This window comes from Phyllostomus hastatus, unplaced genomic scaffold (genome assembly GCF_019186645.2).
Source record: "Phyllostomus hastatus isolate PE091 unplaced genomic scaffold, TTU_PhHast_1.1 phas_contig_40, whole genome shotgun sequence".
Classification (NCBI taxonomy): domain Eukaryota; kingdom Metazoa; phylum Chordata; class Mammalia; order Chiroptera; family Phyllostomidae; genus Phyllostomus; species Phyllostomus hastatus.
In genome coordinates this window covers 66778789-66805210 of record NW_025333872.1, presented here as the reverse complement: position 1 = coordinate 66805210, position 26422 = coordinate 66778789, and the positions used below count along the sequence as shown (strand labels likewise).

The 26422-nt window shown below is 34.3% G+C and overlaps 1 protein-coding gene across 1 annotated transcript in view; it reads left to right on the top strand.

The window, feature by feature from the left end:
* The window catches only part of TBC1D32 (TBC1 domain family member 32), a 176438-nt gene that overhangs the window by 7178 nt on the left and 142838 nt on the right, over positions 1 to 26422 (top strand). The window contains exons 3-11 of the mRNA XM_045843791.1: positions 4354 to 4515; positions 13794 to 13971; positions 14611 to 14679; positions 16553 to 16678; positions 20475 to 20553; positions 20684 to 20787; positions 20883 to 20944; positions 21527 to 21671; positions 24933 to 24992. Of these exons, the coding sequence (XP_045699747.1) occupies positions 4354 to 4515; positions 13794 to 13971; positions 14611 to 14679; positions 16553 to 16678; positions 20475 to 20553; positions 20684 to 20787; positions 20883 to 20944; positions 21527 to 21671; positions 24933 to 24992 (985 nt within the window). The remainder of the gene's footprint in view (positions 1 to 4353; positions 4516 to 13793; positions 13972 to 14610; positions 14680 to 16552; positions 16679 to 20474; positions 20554 to 20683; positions 20788 to 20882; positions 20945 to 21526; positions 21672 to 24932; positions 24993 to 26422) is intronic.

Below are 26422 nucleotides of genomic sequence, written 5' to 3'. Positions count from 1 at the left end.
AAATAAACCTTTAACTAAATTATAACTTGAGAAAAAATGTAAAAGATTTAGCTCTCTAAATGAAATTTAAATCATATACAAATTGGTAAAAGTGTGAGTATTATATTCCCAGTCTCAATTTACCACTATAGAAAATCTTATTTTATTATTTGAATATTTTTGGAATTTTTACATCTTTGGGAAAGTGTGAGGTGGTGGGAATGATAATGGCTTTGGAGTAAGGTGGACCTATATAAGTAGCTTGCTTATTTGACAAGGCTTTTTAACTTTTCAATCTATACCCTTACTTATTTTATCTATCTCATATGGTAAATAAAACAATATTAATATGTACTTAGCACTCAGCCTAGCATATGTTAGTTGCTTAGAACTAACTCCTTATTTATACACAAATTAGTATGGTTGGTGGTTTGTTGAGAATATTGAGTGTGGCCTCATTTAAGTGGAGATACCCTGATAAAGGGGCTTGATTAAGTATTTAAATTCCAGGTCAAGGAAGTTGTATTTGAAAGCTAATAGGCAGCTGATAATTAGTTTTAAATACAACAGTTATTTATTGAGACATTATATATGTGATATGGTTTGAGGTATTGGTAAGAGTAAAATGGCTCTAACAGAAGAATAGTGGTTTTTGACAATATGATACAGCATTTAGGGTAAATATGAGAGGGAAGAGAGTAGAAATAAGAAGACAAGCAGGAAGACTGTTGTAATAATCTGTGTGAGGTGACGTGGTTTGTACTGATGGATACAAATGGAAAGAAAAGCAGGAAGTGTGAAGCCAAGGGACATGCAGGAAATGTTGACAAGGGATGGAGCCTGGGTGGGTTTGTGGAGCGGGCGGGCTGAGGTACAGAGGTGAAGTTAAAGAGTATTCCATGGTGTCAAGTCTGGGAGTCCTGAAACATAATGTTAGTGCAAGCAGTATGGTGGATAGTTGGGAAGAAGGGAGTTCTGTCTTCTGTACTCTACCCTTTCTTTCTCTTCTCTTTTTCTTACTGGAAGGAATAGAGGAAGAATAAAAGACCAGGTACGGGGGCAGTTAATTATAGCATATGCTACCTGAAATTATTAATAGGCATTAAAAGAACAGGGATCTAACCACTAAAATATTTAGAAAGGATACGCTAATTCAAATTGATAGCCACTGATGTAGGACGTGAAGAGATAAACCCTTTTCCTGTGCTATATTTCAGTGCAACAAGTATTGTAAAAGGTATTGCAGAAGATATGCCAATAAGAGAATTGGTTCCGTACTCAAGAATATTAAAGAACATGTAAATCTGGGTTTAGATATCCTCAGGAGCCAAGCCAAAGACAAAGCAGGTCATATACTGTATACAGGACAATATTTTGAATGCTCATAGGGGTAACATACTTTTGGGGCTTGAGAGAAAAAGAATATCAGGTTTGGGGAACCAGGAAAGGCTTTATCATGAGTTAGCTTTTTAGGTTTTAGGAGGTGATCTACTTAGGGAGAGGTTGTGGTAAAGTGCTAAATGGATGAAATACTGTCAAAGGTATTGGGAAAATAAAACATGGAGAGTGTTGGGTATGTGCGAGGGGTAGTAATGAGACCTTACTGGTAGGATAAATTGGGGTCTAAAAGGGCTTTAAATGTCAGTGAGAAAATGTGTCTTAAATTTAATAATAATGATAGTAGTAATAGCTAGTGCTTATTGTTAAATCCATGTCAGGCCCTGTGTTAGGTGCAAGACATACATTATCTATAATCTTTATAGTAATTTCCTTGATAGATGCCTTCCCCAGTTTATAGATGGAAAAAGACTTAAGCCTAGAGAGGCTGTTTAATTTGGGCAGCCTCATACAGCTATTAAATGGGAGAGATAAATACTAGTTTCACATGATTCCTAAATGATGGCAGGACCTGCTTATTCTGTTATTGGGATTATTGCTTGTTCTGTTAATCAAGAAGTTAGCTAATGCAGAGGATCGTGAGATGATACCTACATATTTTAAATATTTTTAATATAAAGCAACTAAATATACATTTATTCATTACTATTTTGGGTTAATACGGCTTCTTTGAGTAGGAATCTGTTGATCAGATTTCCAAGAACCTTAGGCTAGTTTAAAAGCTACCCAAATACAGACTCTGTCTGGAGCAGTGCTTCTCCAAATGTGGTCCTGGGACCAGCAGCGTCAGCATCCCCACCCTGGGAACTGGTTAGAAATGTCAGTTCTTGGGACCCACTGTGTACCTACAGAATCCAAGCTCTGAGAGTGGGGCCCAGCAAGGCCTTTAGGTGATTCTAACTCATGTTATAGTTGGAGAACTACTGATTTATAGGAGGGCTCGTGATATGGTTTGGTTGAAGGTTGTAAGATATGAACATTAACCTAGTGGCCGTGGGAAGGGAAAGAGAAGTTGGAGAAGAGGAATTTATAAACTAGAAGAGAAACAGAATCAGAGAAATGGACATCACATGGAGGGATTTCAGTGGGGAGGGGGAGGTAGGAATAATGGGGAAAGGTACAGGGAAGAAGAAGCATAATTAGTAGGCATAAAATAGATCGGGAGAGATAAAAAATGGTATAGGAAAAAGAGGACTCAAAGAACTTATATACAACCCATGGACATGAACTAAGGGGGGTGGAATGCTGGAGGGTAGGCAGGGTAAGGTGGAGGTGGGTAAAGGGGGAATATTGGAAAACTAATAGCATAATCAATAAAAATACTTAAAGAGTTATAGCTAACTAATTGGAAAGGAGCTGTAATGGAGAAGATTGTTGTTAAAGCCGTTTGAGGCTATACACAGGTATCTGGTGGAAGAATGGTACCATTAGCAAAGATAAATGTTAGAGAAAAGAGGTGGCTTGTGAGAGGTGGGTAGGGTGATAGATTTGGTATGTTGACTGATGTGGTAACCTTGTCTAGTGTGAATAGATCTGACATTCTGGAGGGACATTTTGGCTGAAGAAAGAGCTAAAGAATTGACTCGTTTATAATGAATCTGGAGTTGGAACTATGGGAGAGGAGAATACGTTTGCTAAACTCCTTTTAAGAAAAAATCTGGTGGTTTATAATGACAAAGTCTAAGTTTTTGTCTACTGCCTCCTTAATGTAAAATAGTGGGATAAAGTAGATTGGATCGTTGCCAAGTTACAGATGAAAAAACTGAGACTTTCCCGGGTCACACAGCTAGAATGGTAAAGCTGGAGCTGGCGCTCAGGCCTTTTTCATTCTCAGCTTGTACTTTTGCTATAATCTCACATGACTTCATGTCAAATATTTCTACTTGACATTTGAGGTCTGCACTGTCTTGGGCAGACCTGAGAAACTGCTGAAGCAGCCGTAGGCATTCCAGGAAGCAGTGGTGTGTTCAGAGCTAAGTGGAAATGGGCAGGGCAGGAAATCTCACTCAGAAACAGTTAAAATTGTAAAGGAAATCCTTTGGCTACCTGGGTAAGGTGACTGTTCTTTAGAACACATTCAGTACTTTAATAAAACTGCACTGAAGACTCTATGCTGCATACCATGATGGATTCATTATCATCGGAAGAACATCAGTCAGGCTGTCCTTGATCTCCTGTCCTGCATGTATGCAAGGCTCTGATCCAGTGGTATGTTCAAACTGAAGGTCTTGGTTACAGTGGCACTTACAACATGGACCATCCTAAATTATCTTTGTCATTTGAGAGACCACAAAAATTCTAACTTTTCTAAATCACAGTATTATTTATAATCATCACTCTTTACTTTCAGTAAACATGTTTCATAAAATAATTATCCACTTTTAGAACTCTTAATCTCTCATATTTGATATATGGTCTGAGTTTGTAAATTAATTTTAGTATTAGCAGGAACCTAACAGTATAAAGGAAAATGTACAGTATATTATTGAATTGTCTGAGATACTCCTTTCTACAAATATAGAAAAGAGCTGATTAGGTGGAATTTAGGTCAGTTACTGCTTTCAAAATGTACAGAAAAACCTGTTGGCTGGAGCTTAACCTTTCCCTCTTTATTTTGTCATAATTGCTGTTATTCTAGCCTGGTTTTCCTCATTAGACTGAACAATCACCAACATCTGTAACAACTGCTCTCCCTTTCCTTTAATGTGCACTACACACCAGAGATGGGAGCACTAAAAAAGTGTGCAAAGACTCCTAACCCACTACAGTTTGGGTTGGTCTTGAAACTTGCTGCTCCCTTCCCTCCCCCTCACACTGCGTATTGTTAAATGATTTGGGATGAATGACTAATTTAATTCTACTTGAAGGTAAGAAATTGGAATATGTTACAGATCTGCCCTGTGCTAACACTTTTTCTAGATGTGGTTGATGAGTTCGTGATATTTACTGCATTTACTTTTAAAATATTTGTTTTAGCTATGAATTTGTGAAGTACCTAAGACAGCACATATCCAACACTTTGGGGTCCATGATTGAAGAAGAAATGGAAAAATGGACATCTGATCAGAATCAGAGTGAGGAATCTGGCTATGACACAGTTGTGCAGCATGTCACTAAAAGAACTCAGGAATCTAAAGAGTGAGTATGCCCTCAGTAATATTTTAAAGTACTTTTTCTCTTAACACGGCTCCTTGAAAGCACCCCTGACCTGCGCCCTGCAGTCTGTTTTCCTCACAGCAGCCACAATGATCCCTGGAAACTGAGTTGGATTGTGCTCCTCTTCCAACGTGGCACTTTCCAAAGACTTCTCATCTCATTCACAGTAAGATCCAGATTCTTCTGTAGACCAAAGACCCACCATGAGCCTTCTGTTCTCTCTGTCACCTCATTTCTTGTCGTATCTCCTTTGGCATTGCTTCGTCCACACCAGTCTTGTTCTTTCTCAAACAGGCCAAGGGATTTGTATTCTAATTGCTTCTAGTTATTTGTGTGGCTTACTCGTTCACTTTTCTTTAATGGACTTTACTTTTTAGAGTAGCTTTAGGTTCATAGAAAAATTGAGCAGAAGGTACATATTTCTTTCTCACACACCCACTGCTCTTATAGATGAGCAGACTTACCCATTTTTAACATTCCCCACCAGGGAGGTACATTTGTTTCAATTGAGGAACCTACGTTGATGTATCATTGTTACCCAGAGGTTGTCATTTACACAAGTGCTTTCTGGTGTTGTGCATTCACTGGGGTTTGGACAGATTTATAATGCCATGTATTTGTTGTTATCCTATATTAGAGAGTAGTTTCACTGCCCTAAAAATCTTCTGTGCTCTGTCTATTCACCCCGCCTCCTCTCAGCCTCTGGAAGCCACTGATCTTTTTTTATTGTCACCGTTGTTTTGCCTTTTCCTTTTTTGGAATGTCATGTAGCTGAAACCATACAGTATATTGCCTTTCAGTTTGACTTCTTTCACTTAATATTATATGTTTACGTTTCCTCCATGTTTTTTCATGGCTTGAAAGCTCATTTTTCTTTAGCACTAATATTCCATTGTCTGTGTGGATGAGGCTTCCCTTTTAAGCTTTGGCAATTACAAATAAAACTGCCATAAACATTGCAAGCAGGTTTTTGTGTGCACATATATTTTCAAATCCTTTGGGTAAATACCAAGGAGAGTGATTGCTCGGTCGTATGATAAGAGTGTGTTAAGTTTTGTAAGAAACTACCAATTGTTTTCCAAAGTGTCTGTACAATTTTGCATTTTCATGACTACCGTGTGAAAATTCTTTCTTTATAGGTAAAATAAACTATAATTTGTTCAATTCAATACCTTCATGTTCAGAACAAACATAAATTTGCTTAAAAGAAGTCCTATATTGGCCCTGACTGGTGCGGTTCATGGATTGAGTGCCAGCTTGAAAACCAAAGGGTCACCAGTTCTATTCCCAGTCAGGGCACATGCCTGGGTTGTGGGCCAGGTCCCCAGTTGGGGGTGTGTGAGAGGCAACCACACATTGATGTTTCTTTCTCTCTTTTTCCCCTTTCCCCTCTCTCTAAAAATAAATAAATAAAAAATTTAATAAGTCCTATATTGTTTCTAGGTTTGGATATTTGATAAATGCGAATATGTTATTTAGCTGTTTGACAATTTAGAAATGACTTGAAATACTCTATATAGAAAAAATTAAAGAAAAGAAAAGCTCTGAATAAAAAAGATTTAAAACATATGTTACATGTATTACCATATAAACAAACTCATTAGGTAACCCATATTTTCTTCACCAGTCACTGAATTTTTAAATCACATTATATAGACTGCTTAAAGTTGTAGTCACACACATCATTATAAAACAGATAAAATATAAACATTAAGTTAAATTGTACCTTAACTTTTCTGTAACATCCTCCTTTTATCCATCATAAGGTCACTCATAATTAAATTTCTGGAAAGCCTATAATAGCAAATATTAAGGCTCACTCCACTACCCCAAAATTTTTATGATGCAAACTTACATTTATTAATCTGTATTATTTGTAGGATATTCTTCTCTGAGATAGTATATGCTTCCTTTTTCCTATATTTTATTGATATCTACTTGAGTAAGTATTTTGGAGCACTTTGCTTATTAGTAGATATTTTTAGAGACCACATTAGCAAATTAAGCCTAATAAATTGACATTTATTAACTTAATGCCTTAGGACCCTGAACAAAACAATTCCATCTGAAAGAGAACAAAGTCACTTTGATTATAACATTCATGGGTTGGATTGCTTATTGTCACTTTAAAGTTGATGATTAACTAGTTTATCTTTATTCTGGGACTTTCTGAAAGGTAGATGAATGGTGTGGACTTTTAAGTATTCTTCACACTTTATTGTAGAGTTACACTTAATATAATCATGGAAGGAGAATATTTTTATGTTAGTAGTTATGCTCACATACCATTGAACTTAATATCTGGAAATTGAAACTCAATAATTTTTTTTGTGTGAATGTTATATTTGTTGAAGATACTGGAATTTGGGAAGAGCAAAATTTTGTGAAATATTATAATTTATACTTAAATACATTTATCATCCTGCTGATAATGAAAGGGTAGGAGAATCTGCTAAACTTTTGATAGCTGATGTACCATCTATGTACCTGTGATTTCTGAAGAATTCACACTTGAAGCAGGATAAATTGAATACCAATTGGTATATGTGTCCTGTCTTTGATTTTAATACTAATCACTCTGAGAATGGGGTTGCATTATGAACAAGTGGATTCAGAATTTAACACCCTAATGCATTAAAAACTAAATTACATTCATGTAAAATGGATATGTTTCAAGAGCTTTGTGAACAGATATGTGGAAGTTTGAGTTCTTGGCCCTAATTTCCAGGCCTCTCTACAGAAGAGAGCAACATCACATAATCTCTCTGTAGAATTCGTTGTCAGGAACTGGAACATTGTTAGTTGAATAGTTACAGCAAGTCCTGATCTTGCATAAGACTGAAGCAATTTCCTTAGCACAGCGTAGCATTTCCATGAACTTGTGTTTAGGATTCACTCTGTAGCATCAAGTTGAGACTGTATAAGGTATAGTTGGTTCTAGAGGCTGGAAGTCCAAGGTCAGAATGCCAGCATGGTTGGGTGAGGGCCCTTTCCCAAGTCGAAGACTTCTTGTTGTATCCTCTCTTGGCAGAAGTATATGTAAGTTCTTGTTGCTCCACTTATTCACCAGCATTTGATATTGTCAGTGTTCTTGATTTTGATCATTTGTCATAATTCTGACTTTAACAATAAATCATTTTGTCTTTTCTCCTCTCTGGTCAGTTATATACTCATCACATATTTGATAAGTAATAGCTATATATTTAGGTGTTAGATCTTGGGAATATAAAGATGACTCACCCTCCACTAAGTCATCGTGTATTTGGGAGTTCTACATTACACTGAACTACTGGGTTGGCCAAAAGGTTCGTTTGTTTTTTTTCTGAGATGGCTCTAGTAGTGCTTAGTTGTCTTAAACTTCATTAGAAACAATTTTGTTAGATTGTGTTGTGACAGTTGTCATATCAGCATGCATTTAAAAGAAACCAAATTGGTGAATTTTTGTGTAGCCATTTTAATATTGAAGATAGAAGGAAAAAAGCAACATTTTCCATGTATTATACTTTATTATTTCCAGAATGTTAAAAATACAACTGAAATGCAAAAAGAGATTAGTGCAGTGTATGGAGAAGGTGCTGTGACTGACTAGGCATGTCACAAGTGGTTCGCAAAGTTTTGTGCTTGTGATTTCTCACTGGATGGTTGGGTAGACTAGTTGATAGCGATCAAATTGAGATATTAATTGAGAACAATCACTGTTATACCATGTGGGAGATAGCCAGCGTATTCAAAATATTTAGCTCACGTATTGAAAATCATTTACAAAACTTGGTATGTTAATTGCTTTGATGTTTGGGTTCCACATAAGTTAAGTGAAAAAACCTTGACCATATTTCTGCTTGCGACTCTTGGCTTAAACTTGATGAAAATGTTCCCTTTTTAAACAAGTTGTGACAGGCAATAAAAAGTGGATACTTTCCAATAATGTGAAATGGATGAGATTGTGGGGCAAGCAAAATGAACTGCCAGCAACCACACCAAAGGCCGGTCTTCATCCAAAGAAGGTGATCTTGTGTATATGGTGGACTGGATGGGAGATCTCTGTTTTGAGCTCCTTCCAGAAAACCAAATGATTAATTCCAACAAGTACTGCTCCCAGTTAGACCAACTGAAAGCAGCACTTGATGAAAAGCATCCGGAATTAGTTGACAGAAAACACATAATCTTCCCTCAGGATAACGTAAGACCGCATGTTTCTCTGATGACCAGGCAAAAACTGTTACAGCTTGGCTGGGAAGTTCTAATTCATTTGCCACATTCACCAGGCATTGCACCTTTGGATTTCTGTTTATTTTGGTCTTTACAAAATTCTCTTAAAGGAAAAAATGCCAATTCCCTAGAAGACTGCAAAAGGCACCAGGAGCAGTTCTTTACTCAAAACGATAAACAGTTTTGGGAAGATGGAATTATAAAGTTATCTGAAAGATGGCAGAAGGTAGTAGAACAAAATGGTGAATACATTGTTCAGTAAAGTTATTGGTGAAAATGAAAAATGGTATCTTTTATTTTTACTTAAAAACAAATGAACTTTTGGCCAACCCAATAGAAACTTGAAAGAGATAGTTTTAACACATTGTGGTAAGTATTATGATATGTGCAAAAGGTTACATGTGGAAATATAGAGGAAGAGTATGTTGGTTAGAATATACATTAAACAGCTACAGTAACTAGACACCAAAATATAGTGGTTCAAAGAAGGCAGTTTGTTCTCTCTTCTATAAAGTTCGAAAGTACACGAGTGCAAGGTGGTAGGTGGGTCAGCTCAATGAGTTTATCCAGGGACCTCAGGTTCCTTTCATTTTATTTCCATTATATCCTAGGGTAGAGGCTGGAAAGCTTTTTCTGTAAAGGGTCATGCATAAATATTTTAGGCTTACAAGTTTTTGAGGTGGGAAAACTGACACAGACAATATATAAGTATGCATGTGTTTCAATAAAACTTTACAAAAACAGGTGGTAGGTTAGTTTATGTCCAGAAGATATATTTTGCCAACCCGTGCCTTTGGGTATTGCCTTCATCTGCTTGGTTGAAGCAGCCACACTACCACACAACTCTCTAGCTGGCCATGGGAAGAGAGAGTGGAGGGTAAGATTCTTTATTCACTCACTTTCCACTGGCTAAAACTTGGTCATCTGCTCACACTTATCTGCAGTGGACACTGGTGATGATTTGGACACTGACATTTGCTTTGTTAATTTGGCCCCTGGTGTTGGATGTAGGTGATGTTGCCTTTTGCATCTGGTTTCTCTTCATGCCAGGGCATCATGATTGGTTCCTGTGTAGTGTGAAGGCAGGTGTTGAAGTTTTGAATATAGCTCATCGTTCCAGCTTTAGAAAACTTGGAATATATACCTCAGTCTTCTATTACCTAGTGGAATTTAAAACATTAAGTCTGATTTACTACCTTGGACAGGCCCCCTTCTGCTTTGGACAGCTGATTGTACTGCATAAATACGTTAGTGAACAAAGTGACATTGTACAGCTATTAATAAATTTAGCAAGTTTAAACCACTAATATGTATTAAGTAAAAGCCATAGAAATTAAGACTTCTTATTTCTTGATTAGGAGAAAAAACAGGAACTGGAGTTATTTCTATTTTTGGATGATAGTATGATTCCTAGTATATTTCTGGCAATATTATTACTTATTTTAAACAGAGTACTAAAATTCTTTATTAGTCAGAAAATTAAAGCATTTTAATGCTAAGAGTAAAGTTTTATATGTGATTATTAGGAAATTACTTTTTATCTCTGGGTAAGCCATTTAATTTTCATGTGTATTAGTTAATCCATATGTAAAAATTAATACAGTAATAATTGTATTCATTATTTAATAATAATTATTATAAACTATTATTATATTAAAATTGTATAGGACTTTAAAAGTCTTAATGAATGCTTGTCTTCTGCTTTGTGAATATGATGAAAGATTTTGAGTTGTACAGAGAGTTATTTTTTTTCAATATTTTTTGTGGTTCTTTAGAAATTACTTAGGGCTAATGTGGCAACCGTGCATCCACTGATAAAATTTTTACTCTAATAATAAATTACTTTCTTAATTTAAAATTTTGATATTTATTTTTTAATAGAGGTTTGAACATGAATTTATTTGTAGGATCTGTTATATACTTATCATGTATATAAGTAAAAATACAATGTAGAGTTCTTTTGTTAATTGATATATTTTTTATTCACTACCTCTTAGAGCATTTTGTTATTTTGACTTCTTGCGGTATAAAGGAATCTTCTCAGTGGTGTTCATATGCTGTCCTATATCTATTTGTCCTTGGCTGTTTAAGAACTGTAATGGCTACTATTGAGTTCTAGCTCACTGAACTCTTGGTTGAGGGTGGGTCTCTCTATTTTCTTTCTCGAAATTATCATTCCTGTCTTTTTCTGTGTCCAGTTGGCTGATATGTCTCGCAGAGAATTTATTATAGGGGTTTCAGGAATGTCTGGAGTAAACATGTCTAAAATGAAACAAATTTTCTATGGATATTAATTACTCTTACTTTTTCTCTGTAAATCATTGAGACTTACTTTTGTATTTCTCATTAAATCACCGGAGTGTGAGTTTTAAGAGGACAGGACTTTGTTATTCACAAGGCTATACCTAACTGCAAAGGCGTCTGGGGAGTGTAGTTTAGTCCTATGCCCTGCTATAATTCAGTTCCTGTGGAAGGAGACAGCTTTTGGTAGATAGCTATTAATTGCTTCCAGAGCATTGTTATGCTTTCCTATTTCTGGCTGCTCAGACTTTGTAGAGGAGGAAGCTGAGGCTTCCTGGCTCAGTCATCCTGCAGGTACTTCACCAGGCAGTCTAATCAGTGTCCTAGGATTCTTTCCTGTTTTCTGTGTCAGTTACTTTAATCCTGGATCCTCCCTGGATGACCTCACCTCTATGGCACTTGTATTGTGCGTGTTTTCACCCTGTTTTGTTCCTAACCTAGTGTCATCTTCTTTCAATATTTTCATGTTTTATTATAATTTCTGGGGCTTTAAAAATTATACATATATAGCTATATGTATTACATTTATTTATAGTTACATATTATGCAAATCATATATTATTAAATAATTTGACCAAATATATATCTGGTGTATAGAAATGACATATATTTAATAATACATAACATATATTTTTTAAAATCTTGAAACTTTAAAATTTTAGTCTATTATTTCTATCCATATCTCACAGCATGATTTTATTGTTTTATGAGAGATTACCTTACCTATCCTTTCTTTGATTTATGCTGTTACCATGACCTAATAACCAAAACTATAAAAAGGAAAGTTTCTGTGCTTATTTTCCTAATTTATTACCATTACTATAGTGATAAACAATAAATATTTTTATTTCCTTTATATTTATAAAGAATTTTGAGATATGTGAGGTCTGTCTGGAAAAAATCCAACCATTGTTGATATAATAAGAATGGTTTGTGCAACATCGATGTATCCCGGCAGCCAAGGAGAGTGGACTGGAATGCACATGTGTGAACAATGATAACTTCACTGTACTAGTCAGTGGGGGTGGTAGATGGATGCTGTTGAGTGAGATGCCTACTGTGTGGCTGTTGCATTCAAAATGACTGAGTAGAGCAACAGGTCTGTATCAGATTTTGTGTTAAGTTGGAACATTCCTCTGTGGAAACTATTTCGATGATTCAAAAAGCCACACTACTGGCAACTGGTGTTTGGCAGCTTCATCAGACAACCCGCTTCCTCATGCATCACGTCTTATGCAGAGTTTTATGGCAAAACAGCAAATCACCCAGTTGACTCAGCCCCTCTACAGCCCAGATTTGGTACCCTGTAACTTCTGGTTTGCCCCAAAACTAAAATCACCTTTTAAATGGAAGCGATTTCAGACCATCAATAAAATACAACAGGGCAGCTTAAGGCGATTGGGAGAACTGAGGTCCCAATTGCCTACTTTGAAGCAGAATGAGGCATCATTGTCCTGTTGTAATGTTTCTTGTATCTTCTTCAGTAAATGTCTCTGTTTTTCATATTACATGGCTGATTGCTTTCTGAACAGACCTTTTATATTTTCAATTATTTCTTGCTATAGCCATGTGAAATAGGTTTGCATTTTTATTTTATTTGTAGTTGAGGGAAATAGACAGAACTTACGTATGATGACAGAGCTGGTACGTAAAGTAGTCAGGATTCTAATTCAGGTTTTTTGACTCCAAATTTAGTACTATATACACTATGTTTGTTTAAATCTTTACTTGAGATTTAGATATTCCAGTGGTTCAGTGGTTCAGGTCATAAATATATATATATAAAAAACACTCCCAAATATACTCCCATAAATATATAAAGACTTTATTTATTTATTTTAGAGGGAGAGAAGGAAACATCAGTGTGTGGTTGCCTCTCGAATGCCCCCTACTGGGGACCTGACCTTGCCATCAACCCTGGCATGTAACCTGACTGGGAATTGAACCTGTGACCTTTTGGTTTGAAGGCTGGTGCTCAATCCACTAAGCCACATCAGCCAGAGCTATTTCTTATCTCTAAAATAAAGGGCTAGACTAGATTATTTTATGGTCTCATTTAACTCTAAAATTCTGTTTCTAGGGATTGTAGATCTCAATTGAATATAAATATGAATGCACTTAATAAATGGGGAAAATTATTATAAGTTTTTTTGAGAGTTTTAAATTCATAGAGCTGAAGGGGATCTTAGAAGTTATCCAGCAAATAACTCCAACTAATGTCAGGAATCCCTTTTTTAACATCCCTGACAGTGGGTTCTCTAACTTCTATTGAAATGACCCACTGATAGCTTAACCCTTCTTTAGGTCCAAATTATGGCTACTGCTGCCTGTAGATATAAAGAATTGGCAGGTGATCAGGAAGGAAAAAAAAAGAGGGAAGATAGAGAAATAAAACATGATAGTGTAAAATAGGCTGAGTTTTGGTAGTATGATATTAACAGTTGACTTTATTGATAAATAGAATCCATGCCGCTGGAATATCTTGCCTTAGATTCTGTTAATTTTACTACCTTGGTCCTTGTAACCAGATGACAAAAACCTTAGAAAAACACAATTTTGGGATTCTCTATTAATTTTTATTATTGTTATGTGAATTCTGTTGTGCCATTCATTCTTTAAGAAAAACTGACATTTTTTTTTCTCTTTAGAATTGTATTCTTAGAGGGATTTTACAGAAAAAGACAGTTTAGTTGAATGTTTTAACTTGTGCTAATAGTCTTTCTCTTACTGAGACTGCTTTGAATGTAAAGGTACAGAGAAATGATGCATTCCCTGAAGAACACCATGATGGTAGTGGTGGAATCTATGATTAACAAGTTTGAAGAAGATGAAATGCGAAGTCAGGAGAGGCAGAAAAAAATGCAAAAGGAGAAAAGCAGTAGTTACTGCACAGACAACTGCTCTGACAGTGATTCGTCATTCAATCAGGTATGTTATTTATTTGTGCATTTACGTCTTGAAATAGTGTTTAATAAACACTAGCTTTAAGACATTCTTTATTAGCTAGATTATTTTTCTGCTTTCTAGTTATAAGCTTCAGAAGAAAAATAAACAATACAATAACCTAATATTAAAGATTTAGTCCATGAAATAACTTCTTGTAGAATTATATATTCAGTGAGTGATTATATTATATTTGAGGCATGGAGAAGGGCTCAGGAAAAGTAAGGAAAGTATAGGAACAAAAGTTCAAGCAGTGTTGTAGTTATGTCTAGGGTGCTATTAGTACCTTCTTTTTTATGTTGTTTTATCTTTCAGTATTATTCATCTCACATTTCTGGGCTTTACGTCTTCTGAGTCTTATTATGTTCTACACATTGCAGTTGCTCAGAGAATAATAATAGTTTTCATTTGCACGAAGGTACACTGTTCTACTGGGACATTCAGCGCTCATTTAAATGCCTTGGGAAACAAAAATTCTATGTTTGCTGCCAAATCAAAATAGATCACTCCCTTCTCTTCTTCCGAATGCATTTTTTTTTGCTTGGAATTATATTTGAAAATCGTTTATAGTAGCACTGCTAAAAGTGTACTAAATAAATGACTGTTCTGTCAATTGTATTACAGAGTTACAAATTTTGTCAAGGAAAATTGCAGTTGATTTTAGACCAGTTGGATCCAGGGCAACCAAAAGAGGTAAGTTTAAAGGGCAGCTGTTAAGTCTGTATGTATGTGTGTGGGTAATGACTATTATAATCAGAAGCAACTGGGCTGTTCCTTTTGAAGATTGTCTTTATTATTACAGCAGTGCTGGACTGACAGGCCTGCTAGATTTCCAAGTCTTGAAATGAAAGGTCGAGTAAGGGAGACTCTCCTTAGAGAATAGTTGTGATTCGTAGGATTAAATTTTATTTCTAGTTTCTAGTTTCAGTTTTGAAGGGATGAAGTTATGAGCAGTTTTTCCCCAAACTGTTCCTTAACTATTGCTTTATATATAATATTTTAGTGATTTCTTTGAAGAAAAAAATCATTATATGTTCTTTCTACTTCTGGAAAATGTGAGCAGCCTTGACAAATATTCATTTATTAGAAAAATGATTTTCAAGAAGCAATGCTGTTGAATTATATCTATTCATATTTTAAAAGTTTGTACAAATTACTGTTTAGGAAGTATTATTCATTTGAAAGTTAGGCTGAAGTGGAAAATATGTAGTATTTTGAAGTACCTAAGACTCTTGTCTGTATCTCGCCATTTGGTCCCCATGAATGAATAGTTATGATTTATTCCCACTGATTTTCTAAAAAATTAGAGGAAAATTTTTTCCTCTCAGAATTTTATATTCTGACTTATTTTTTAGTTCACAGTAAACACTGTATTTCAAAAGATGTTGAAATGAGATTTGAATTTTATATGGTAATGGTCTTCTTGTCTTCAGTTTGATTATTTAGAAATCTATATTTGTTGAGAAATCTTATTCTATGTTTGCAAGTACGAAATTCTTAATGGGATTTTGTCCTAAAAATTAAAAGGAACATTTGTTTAAAAACTCTTCAACGTTCCCCCAAACCCTATCATAGGTAAAGGAGTTATTTCATATCAATACAGAGACACTTTTAAAATACATTTGTATTCTGTCTTTTTTACCTAATGTTTGCAACCCTGAATCAAAGTGTCTGGTTTCTGAGGTCTCAGCTCTTGTCTCTGACTGTTCACCTATTTATTATTTTTAATCTCCAGGCCTTAGTTATTTCAACTGAAAAAAAAAAAAAGGTTTTGAGGAAGAGGCTAGAATTGGTGTGTTATTACTAGTTGGAGAGTGAATGGGGGAGAAACTTTGTGACATTCGTAATTGGAGGAGAGCTACTATTCTCCACTGCTGTCCCTTGGGTCACACTTTTTTGAGTGAATTCAGATTGGATTTTGAGAAGAATGATTAAGAAGTAAGCTTTCTGTGAAAATACAGAAATTCAATTTTGTGTCATGCTGCTGAATGACTTTTTTCTACCTCAGTAGTTAGAAGGTCAGGAAGTCTGGTGTAGCAGCAAAAACAAGTGTAGATGTTTTGGGAGAATTGTTCCTATATCCTGGGATGGGAATGCTTCTCTCTTTCAGCCCGCAAACTGTAGGAAATCCTCCTCAAGTGGGGAAGGCCTATAGGACAGGCCGTGGGACAACTGTGCCCTGGTGATTCAGCTTCTGCCACCACCTTTCTCTTTGCCTGCTTAGGAGAGTCTAAGTTACATGTCTAATACACTTAGTATTTTTATTTTTGCTTTACAAAAATAACCTATTTTTTCCTCTGTTTAAGAACAGTTTTAAAAATGAGTTCTTTTAACAGGTCTAGTATTATAGAAATGCACATTTGCAACTTACATGATCCTATTAACCAATGTTACTCCAATATATTTAATAAAAAAATTATTTTATACAATAGCATCTGTATGTCTTCAATGGCCTCTTTAAAACCATTATCTAGACTCTGCCTTTCGATGTTTGTTAAAGTTTGGAGAAGTGGTCTTATTCTATCTAGCAGCTGCATATTAATAAAAATCTTTTTGAAAACTACAGGTGAGATATGAAGCCTTGCATACATTGTGTTCAGCACCGCCATCGGATGTACTGACCTGTGAAAACTGGACCACTCTCTGTGAGAAACTGACAATGTCTCTTTCAGATCCCGATCCTGTGTTTAGTGTAAGGAAACGCTTCTAGAAGTACTAAAAATAATCTGTTTTCCCTACTAGAAGCAAATGGAATATGACAGTTTTCTTTAATAGTAGCTCAAACATTGGTAAAATTTCAGTTCTACCTTTTGAATTGTGGAGATTTTTTAAAAGGAATTAACTTACTATTTCATGATTTGATTCAAAGTATTGTATGGTCAGTATCACACTTCACTGACAAATTATAGTGGACCGTGTTACCTTGTTCATTTTGTTTTATCTTGCAAAGGGATAGCCAAGCATATGCCATTGTTTTTGAATTAAGAAAACTACTTTTAAAACCTTTTAAATTGTTTTTTTGAAAGAATTCATGATATATAAAAATTTGAACTAAAATGATTAATTAGAATTTATTCTAAAGAATGCATAAGAATTATCATTATGCATTTAGGTGTTTATTTAGCGATTTCTTAACTACTTAAAAAATAAGTTTGAAAAGTGTAAAGCTAAGAGTTAGAAGATAATTGAGGAGAATGATAATGCAAATACAGAAAATTCCCTAAATTATAAAATTATGAATCCATAGAGATAAGTGATTGTAAAAAATGATTTTCATATGATTTGTCAGGGATACTTCTTGTATAACTAAAGGTAAGATGGTTAAAAAATGCAGTAATTCTTGGCTAATATCTGTAATGTAAATTTTAAAAAATCTTGACTGTATCCCAGCATTATATTTAAATACAGATTAGGCCTTTTTAGAGAGTTTTTCTTCATAACTGATATGTCAGTGAAGAAAAATTTTGCTTTATAATTTATATAGTATTTTTATAGATTTTTCAGGCATTAATACAGAGTTAAATAGATTTAACTGTTGAATAAATATTTATTGAATACCTAAGGAGTGCATCATTCTAGTTTAGGTGCTGGGCACACACTACAAGATAGAGGTCTACCTTCATAGGGCTTACATTCTAGTAGAGAAGATAGTAAACAGACAGTTACAAAAAACTCAACGCATTTGTGTGTTTAAAAACTCTTCCATCAATGAAGATATATTAGTAAGTGGAAGTGGCTTGTTATTTTTATAAGGGGGAAAAAGCTGTTTAATTACCTAATACCTGCATGCAGTTCAACCTTACTAACACCAGAGGGTGATGCAGACTTCTGTAAACAAAAACAAAAACTAAAAAACCAAACTCAATGACTCAAGAACTTCAAGGGGGAAAATCATATTTTAGGTTCACCTTTAACATTTTAAAGCTAACAGCAAATATAGTTGTGAATTTCTCTGTTTTTCTTTTACTTAATGACAGAGTAGTAGTCAGATAGGTTTCCTTTAATTATTTAAAATAATTGTGTGACAACTTTATATGGTCAAGATCCTAATGGGTCAGTATAAGCGGCTTTATTTATTAGTCATTATAGATTATTGCATAGCAAGGGTCAGTGTCAATCATTAACTTAAAAAAATTGGAAGAAGTTGTTGAAGAGGGGAAATGGTAATAGAGCCAATCATTTTGAAGTAGAAAACAAGGCATGGTATTTTTTCATTTTGAATTTATGCTTGATACAAATTCAATTTGAGTTTAATTCTGTTTCTTCATTTCCTACTCTAAAGGACTCTTAAGGTGTAACTGATTGAAGCCTATAGTGTTTGAAAAGTGTGACAGATACTGATCAATTGCTGCAACTATAAAAATAGACTTTCCAAATAATTTAATATTATGTGTTAAGCAGGAATCTCTTGGAGTTATTAGAAAATATTTTAGTCATTTGTGTAAACATCTTTTGTTAGTGTTTTATTCTAATATTTGGTATAGGTGAAGTTACTAGTTTTTTTTCCTCAAAGTAGAACATTTGAGGCAAATTTTTGTTTTTATTTAGTGGGAAGTTGAACTTCACTATTAGGATTAATGATTAATCTCATCTCAATATTAAAGTTGGTATTTTGAAAGTGATAGTAATAGCTATCACTTTTAAGTACCTACTAGTGCCAGGTACTGTTCTAACTATATCTGTTATTTAATTCATTTACCTAGTGACAGTTTTGACTTTAAGTTTTAATAATATTCTGAAGATATATTATTACATAATGCTTTTTCTTGTGAGTAGGCAAGATTATTAGAGTCCTATATATATACTGAGACTACCTATGTAAGCAGTTGAATGAAAGGCCACGTATTGGACTCAGGAAGGAGTGCTATTTTTTTTTTATGGTTAGTAACCCTACTCTGTTTCCTTGACACCATACATTGTACCCTCCTCTGTCGAACCTCACCATGTCTGTATCTGTTACCAGATTTTACAATATACTGCTGTTTTACATTTACTATTAGTTTTAGCCAGTTTTACGTTTTGCCAGCCAGCACAAGAATGTGCCCTTTTTAAAATAGGTACATTTTTATACAAGTTTATCATTATTATTATTACGTTTATTGGGGTGATCCTGGTTAACAGGATCATATAGGTTTCAAGTGTATCTTTCTGTGGTATATGATCTGTATACTGCATCGTCGGCTCACCACCCACAGTATTTGGCTCCCTTTACCCCTCCCACTTCCCCACCCCCTCCCTCTGGTAGCCACTCTACTGTTTTCTGTGTCTACGAGTTTCTGTTTTATATCCTACATATGAGTGAAATCATATGGTTCTTAGCTTTTTCTGATTGACTTATTTTGCTTAGCATAATACTCTTAAAGTCCATCCGTGTTGTTGCAAATGGCAGCATTTCATCTTTTCTTGTGGCTGAGTAGTGTTCCACTGTGTATATGTACTACATCTTTCTTCTTGATCCAATCCTCTATTGAAGGACACTGGTCATTTCTATGTCTTGGGCACTGTGAATAATGCTGCAATGAATATAGGGGAACATATATCTTTGTGAAGAAATGTTTCCAATTTTTTCAGGTACATACCCAGAAGAGGGGTTATTGGGTCATTTAGTAAGTCTATTCTTAATTTTTGAGGAATGCCATGCTGTTTTCCATAGTGGCTGTACCAGTTTACATTCCCATCTGCAGTGAATGAGGGTTTCTTTTTCTCCACAACCTCTCCAGCACTTGTTACTACCTGTCTTATTTATTGTAGCCATTCTAACAGATGTGAGGTGGCATCTCATTGCAGTTTTACTTGTTTTCCCAAACAGCTAGTGAAGTTGAATGTTTTTTCATATACCTGTTGACCATTTGTATATTTTCTTGGGAGAAGTGTCTGTTCAGGTCCTCTGCCAATTTTTTTTAAGTTGGATTGTTTGTTTGACATTGAGTTGTATAAATTCTTTATATATTTTGGATATTAACCCTTTGTTGGAGTTGTTCTTTGCAAATGTCATCTCCCATTAAATTTGTTGCCTTTTTGTTTTGTTGTTGGTTTCTTTTGCTGTGCAGAGTATATTTTAGTTTGATACAGTCCCGTTCATTTATTTTTGTCTTCACTTCCCTAGCCTTTGGGGTCAAATTTATAAAGTGTTTTCTCCAAGCCAGGTCCATAAGTTTAGTATCTATATTTTCCTTTATGTCATTTATTGTTTCAGATCTTATATTTAGGTCTTTGATCCATTTTGAATTCAATTTTGTACATGGGGACAAACTATAGTCTATTTTAATTCTTTTGTATGTGGCTTTCTAATTTTATTGAAGAGACTTTTTTCGTTTTTCCATTCTGTGTTTTTGGCTTCTTTCTCAAAAATTACTTGCCCATATACATCCTACACAAGTTTCTGAATGATTTATTTTCTAAGTTTTTGTACTACATGAAAAGTGATTCATCTCTATTCTATTTTTTGTAAGAATTTTTTATGCAAATCTTTTGTTTTATTTCCATAGGACCGGATTTTAAAATTCTATGCACAGACATTCACCCTTTCACCATTACATCTGACAAAGGAAATTTATACAAGCATAGGTATGTTTGTTAGTCATTTAATTTTTTTCCTTTAATTTGTATTTAAGAAAAATAGATCAGAAACAACTTCTTTTTTGTCAGAAAGCACTGTAACTGAATGGTATACTAGTATATATTTTTTTACTTTCAGCTAAATATTTGGAGATATACTTTCTTTCTAGAGAAAATCACATTCCTCCTCTTTCAGCTGGCATAGATATAACTAGTCCCAATGTGATCCGCTTACTTAAAAAGGTATTCATTTACTCTGATATGCTTTTATTTTTATTCAAGTAGTTGCATATTTAAGAATTCTAATTTTTTGAGAACTGTTACATACTGCTTTCTAGGTTCGTCTTCTAAATGAATATCAAAAGGAGGCTCCATCTTTCTGGATCCGCCACCCTGAGAAGTAAGTCCCCTAACTGATGCCAACATAAAATGTAGAAGTGTTACTGTCCCACATACATTCTGAACAGAAAGAATGGAGAGTGTCTTAATTGATTTATGTGATTAGGAAGGAATTAATAAAGCTATTTTTTAGCCTTTCATGTTTTGTACTTAGCCTTTTGAATGGCTCTATGCAGGTATCATTTTATATCATTTATTTATCACCATAAGGTAAAAAGAGGGTGTTGTAACTTCTAATTCTTTCATTATGGGTCTTTACTACTTTGGATAAGTTCTTTAAGTGTTCTTTAAATTTTTTCCTTTTAATTCTAAAATTTTTAATAAGGCTCTAAGAGCAACTGTGAGTCTAAAAAGGAAAGTTAAATTTGAAAAGCCAGTGTTAAAATAGAAAGAAGTTTTTAAAGCAGAAAAGCCATTTACTGAAATATGAAAAAGTAGTTTCTAAAGGTTACTTAACACTATCATTTCATGAATAAAAATGTATCACCAGTTATACATATAAATATGTTTAGGTGTGTGTGTGTGTATGCATATACATGTGTAAGTGTATTTAGCATTTGTTTTTTCTTTCCCAAACTTTAAGGTATATGGAAGAAATTGTGGAGAGTACTTTGTCCTTATTATCACTTAAACATGATCAAAGTCATCTTGTCTCACAAAAGGTTTTGCATCCCATCTACTTTCTTGTATTGGTTGATACCAAGGCTGTGTGGTTCAAAAAGTGGATGGTAAGAAAAAATAAAATAAGTTTTTATAGTTTTTAGTACATGGGTGTATTTCAAGGAACAGATGATGTTTGAGTGTTTGCTATGTACTGAGTTATAATCTCTTTTATATGTGTTAACTTTTTTTGTGATTAGTGTTTTTTTAAAATTTTTGTTGTTGTTCAAATAGAGTTGTCTCCATTTTTCCCCTACTACTCCCTGCTACCCCAGCCATACCCACCTCCCACCCTTGATCCTATCCCCCTTTGGCTTTGTCCATGTGTCCTTTATAGTTGTTCCTTGATGACCCTTCTCCCTTTTCTCCCCATTATCCCCTCCCAACTCCCCACTCAGGTTACTGTCAGTTTGTTCTTAATTTTAGTGTCTCTGGTTATATTTTGCTTGCTTGTTTGTTTTGTTGATTAGGTTCCACTTATAGGTGAGATCATACGGTATTTGTCTTTCACTGCCTGGCTTATTTCACTTAGCATAATGCTCTCCAGTTCCATCCATGCTGTCGCAAAGGTTAGGAGCTCATTCTTTCTTTCTGCTGCATAGAATTCTATTGTGGAAATGTACCACAGTTTTGTGATCCACTCATTTACCGATGGGCACTTAGGTTACTTCCAGCATTTGGCTATTGTAAATTGTGCTGTTATGAACATTGGGGTGCATAGGTTCTTTTGAATTAGCATTTCAGGATTCTTGGAGTATAGTCCCAGCAATGGAATTGCTAGGTTAAAGGGCAGTTTCATCTTTAGTTTTCTGAGGAAATTCCATACTGTTTTCCACAGTGGCTGTACCAGTCTGCATTCCAACCAACAGTGTACAAGGGTTACCTTTTTTCCACAACCATGCCAGCACTTACTGTTTGTTAATTTGATTATGATGAACATTCTGACCAGTGTAGTAGCTCATTGTAGTTTTAATTTGCATCTCACCAATCGCTAGTGATGTTGAGCATCTTTTCATATGTCTCTCAGCCCTCTGTATGTCCTCCTTGGACAAGTGTTTGTTCAGGTTCTTCAATTTTTATAACAGTGTATGAGATAGGTGGTATTATTATTCCATTTAACAGATACAGCAACTGAAGCATAGAGAAGCTAAATGACTTGTTCAGGATTGTTTATCTGGTAAGCCACTGAACCAAAATAGGGTTATAAATTATAATTCATTTGAATCTATTAAGCTGAATGACCTAGCCATAACTTGTCATCTTTAGTTTAAAAACTTCAAATTTTTAAAGCAGGTATGGTAAAAGTATGGGTTCAATGAGCATTTTTCTCTGGCTTATGTGATATCTCCAAAAATATTCCTTGACTAGCCTTTTCCTGAACCTGCAGTTTGAGAAATGTGTTTAATGCCTGAATGCTGGTGATTTCCTACAGAGCTCATTACTGTCCTCAAACCAAAATTAATATTGGAGTAAAGAGATCCTTACACAGTTTCCTCCCTCATTGGCTATTGAATACAAGTAGCCTATGTCTGGCAGTAGTCGCATTGGTGTTGGCTCATGTTCTCATGTCTTTGTCCCTTTCAGCCTGTCTGCTGAGCATTGTGTATTTGTGGGGAAGAGAGGGGCCACACCCATGACTTGGCCATGCAAAGCAGCAATACATTCATTTATTGCTTAGCATAATTTGGACATTATCTAGATCATGACTTTTTTTTTGCCTTGTGTTATCTAAACTGTATAGTAATGCTCAATTAACCAAAAACACAGTTCTGTCTAGTGCCTAGCCCTTACCTAGCCTATCTAGTATGTGTTGATGAATATTTGCTCAATTCAGTTAACTTGAACCTTTTGTTTCTCACATGAGTCTGGCCTTTTCCTTAATTTTTCAAATTACAACATTATTGTAGAAAATATGCAAAATATGTAAAACCACAAATAAAATAAAATTGATCTAAGTTTATAACACAAGGTTAACAACTATTAAAATATTGATGTATATAGTTATTTACTATATATACTTTTAAATTTACATGTTTAGGTTTTTTGTAACAAAAATAATGTTTTACTGTTTATAACTTTTTCACTTAACATTTATATGGTCAGTACTTGATTCTTAAGAGAAAAAGAAAAATCACAGGAAATAACCAATGGAAAATTACTGAAAATCAGCTCTCCAGGTGTGTTCTAGTATTGATGAAAATTCGTCAAATTCTCCTATACCCTCTTAGGCAGTAGTTGCCTTATGTAAAGAGTTAGATAGTAAATATTTTTAGCTCTGTAAGCTGTACTGTCTGTGTTGCACCTACTCAACTCTCTGTATTGGCCCCAAACATCCATAGATAATATATAAATGAATGGGTGTGACTGTGTTCCAATAAAACTTTATTTACCAAATCACATGGCAGCTGAATTTGGCCTGAGAGCTATAACTTGGTTACTGTGGTCCGAAGGATGTACTATGAAGTTTTTTTTTCAGAACATGCTTACTAATTTAGTTGTAGGTCAACATATTTCTCTTATAAACCTGAAAGTTATTAATGATTTTGAAAACATTTTAAGCCGTGAGAGTTAAAACATACAGGATTTGATTAACCCTCAATCAACTAAAACTCCATTTAGTTAAATTCTATTCCCCCAGAATTCTGATAGATTTTACTGAATAGTATTCTGTTTACTAATTTTTATTCTCAAGTAAAATGAAGAAACTACACTGAACACCAATGATATGTAATATAAATTGAGTTAAGTAATATTTACATGTATTTTCCCCTTGCTTTGTCCAGTGGCTGAGAATCATGTTTTAATCACATCTATATTTAGCTCTAAGAGAATGAAAGATTCCTGGTACTTGGAATCCTTTAAAAAATATGATTGGCAGAGCATGATTATGATACTGACCCTTCAGAGCATTTCTCCATTGTCTATTTTTGGCATATGTAGACAGTACAGTATCCTCTGCAGTGCAAGGGTTGTGATTTCCACCCCCACACCTACGTTGGTATTCATTGTTAGGCTCTGTCACACACTGGTAGTCTGATTTTTTTGATAGTAGTTTTAAAATAGTTTAGAATGGAGACTGGTCACAGTTGAGAGATAGAATGTTTTTCTATTGCTCAGTCAGTAAATCCACAGTTTTTTAATATAATTTGAATTCTTGTGATTGCTATGCCCATAATCTATTATACATAGAAAAACCTGTTTGGCATGATTACAATAATTTAAAACTAAGTTACTGTGTAATTTATGATAATATTAGAAGTGATGTAGGAAAAACAGATTTTGAATAGTATAGCATGAATATTAAATACCATTTTTCCTCTTAATTTTAGCATGGATATTATAGCAGAACTGTTGTACTAAGACTTCTTGAAAAGAAATATAAATCTCTGGTAAGTCTATATTTCTCTTCTTTTGTTGAGATACAATATACAAAAATATATGATATTATAACTTGAAAGATGAGTGATAATTATTGGATAATGAAGGAGTCCCCCTTTTATGTGATTTTCAAACCACCGTTCTCTGAAACATAAAAGGATAAAAGTAGAGTCTTCAAATACAGTCAGGATAACAATGAGGAAATACATAGCTGCGTAGTAATTTTGGCTGCTAACAAGCTAGTTTGAGATATAAACCACATTTTAAAGTATTATCATGTAATGTAATCCATATCAGTTATTTGTAAGGGAGTGAATTCTATAAAATATACTCATGCTATTGACTTAAAGTTGAATGAAAAAACTCAGAATGATATATGCTTTTGCATTTGTAAAAATTGATCCAAGTCATACCAACTAGAAACTAGTACTGTAAAATATAGTAGCATAATTTTTTACATTTATTGCTGTTAGTAGAACAATATGTAAAGACAGTTGAAAGAAATGAAAAGAAATCAGCAATTTGAATAATTGTGACAAACATGAAAAATTTGAAATTTATTAAAATATTTAACAAATTATACTAATAGGACTTTGAGATGATAAATATGATTTATATAGTTAGAATCTTGAGTTTAGAAGTCAGGTGAAGGGAAAGATTCATGGAATTGTGAAATTTTGAGTGAACGTAGTAGAGCATAAAATGAAGGAGAGCAGTAATTTTTTTGTGTTTGAGAATCAAAAGAATTGAGCTTCAGAAACAAGAAGAGGTGTATTGAAAAAAAATGGAATTTATTTGTAGAGGTAATAGGTGGTTAAAAATCTTTAGACAAACTCAATTGAAATAACATCTTTCCATATCTCATTTTGTTTTAAGAATTAATGATCAGATTTTGTACTTATACAGTGGAGACATTGAACCATTGTTTTTTTTTTTGTTCTAAAAGAGATCCTCTCATAAGGCCTTTAGTTAGAGTAGCCTATTCAGCATGGTGACCTGCTACAGCATTTCTTCTAGCTTCTCTTCAGTGCTGTTGACAACATTTTCTGCATCAGTGGGATGTCTGCCTTGCCCAATAGGGGAGCTGCCAGCTATGTCTGTCTTTTGAAAACTTGAAATGTGATTAGGGAAACTGAGAAACTGCATTTTTCATTTTCTTTAATTTCACTTTATAACTAATATCTGGTTTGTGGCTACTCTGTGTGATTCTATTTGTTAGAGTTATGACATTTATGACATTTTCCATGGGTAGCTATAGGCAACAGATAATTTATGTGTACATGCTGTCATTTTTTAAAAGAGGTATCTGAGAAAGTTGAGAATTTTATTTCCATAGTATTGCAGTCATGAACTAGTTGGAAAGCACTTTGGCTATCAGCATAAATATTTAACCTTTTATTTTTAACAACTTGAATCCTTGCCCATCAACTCTTAAGGGAAT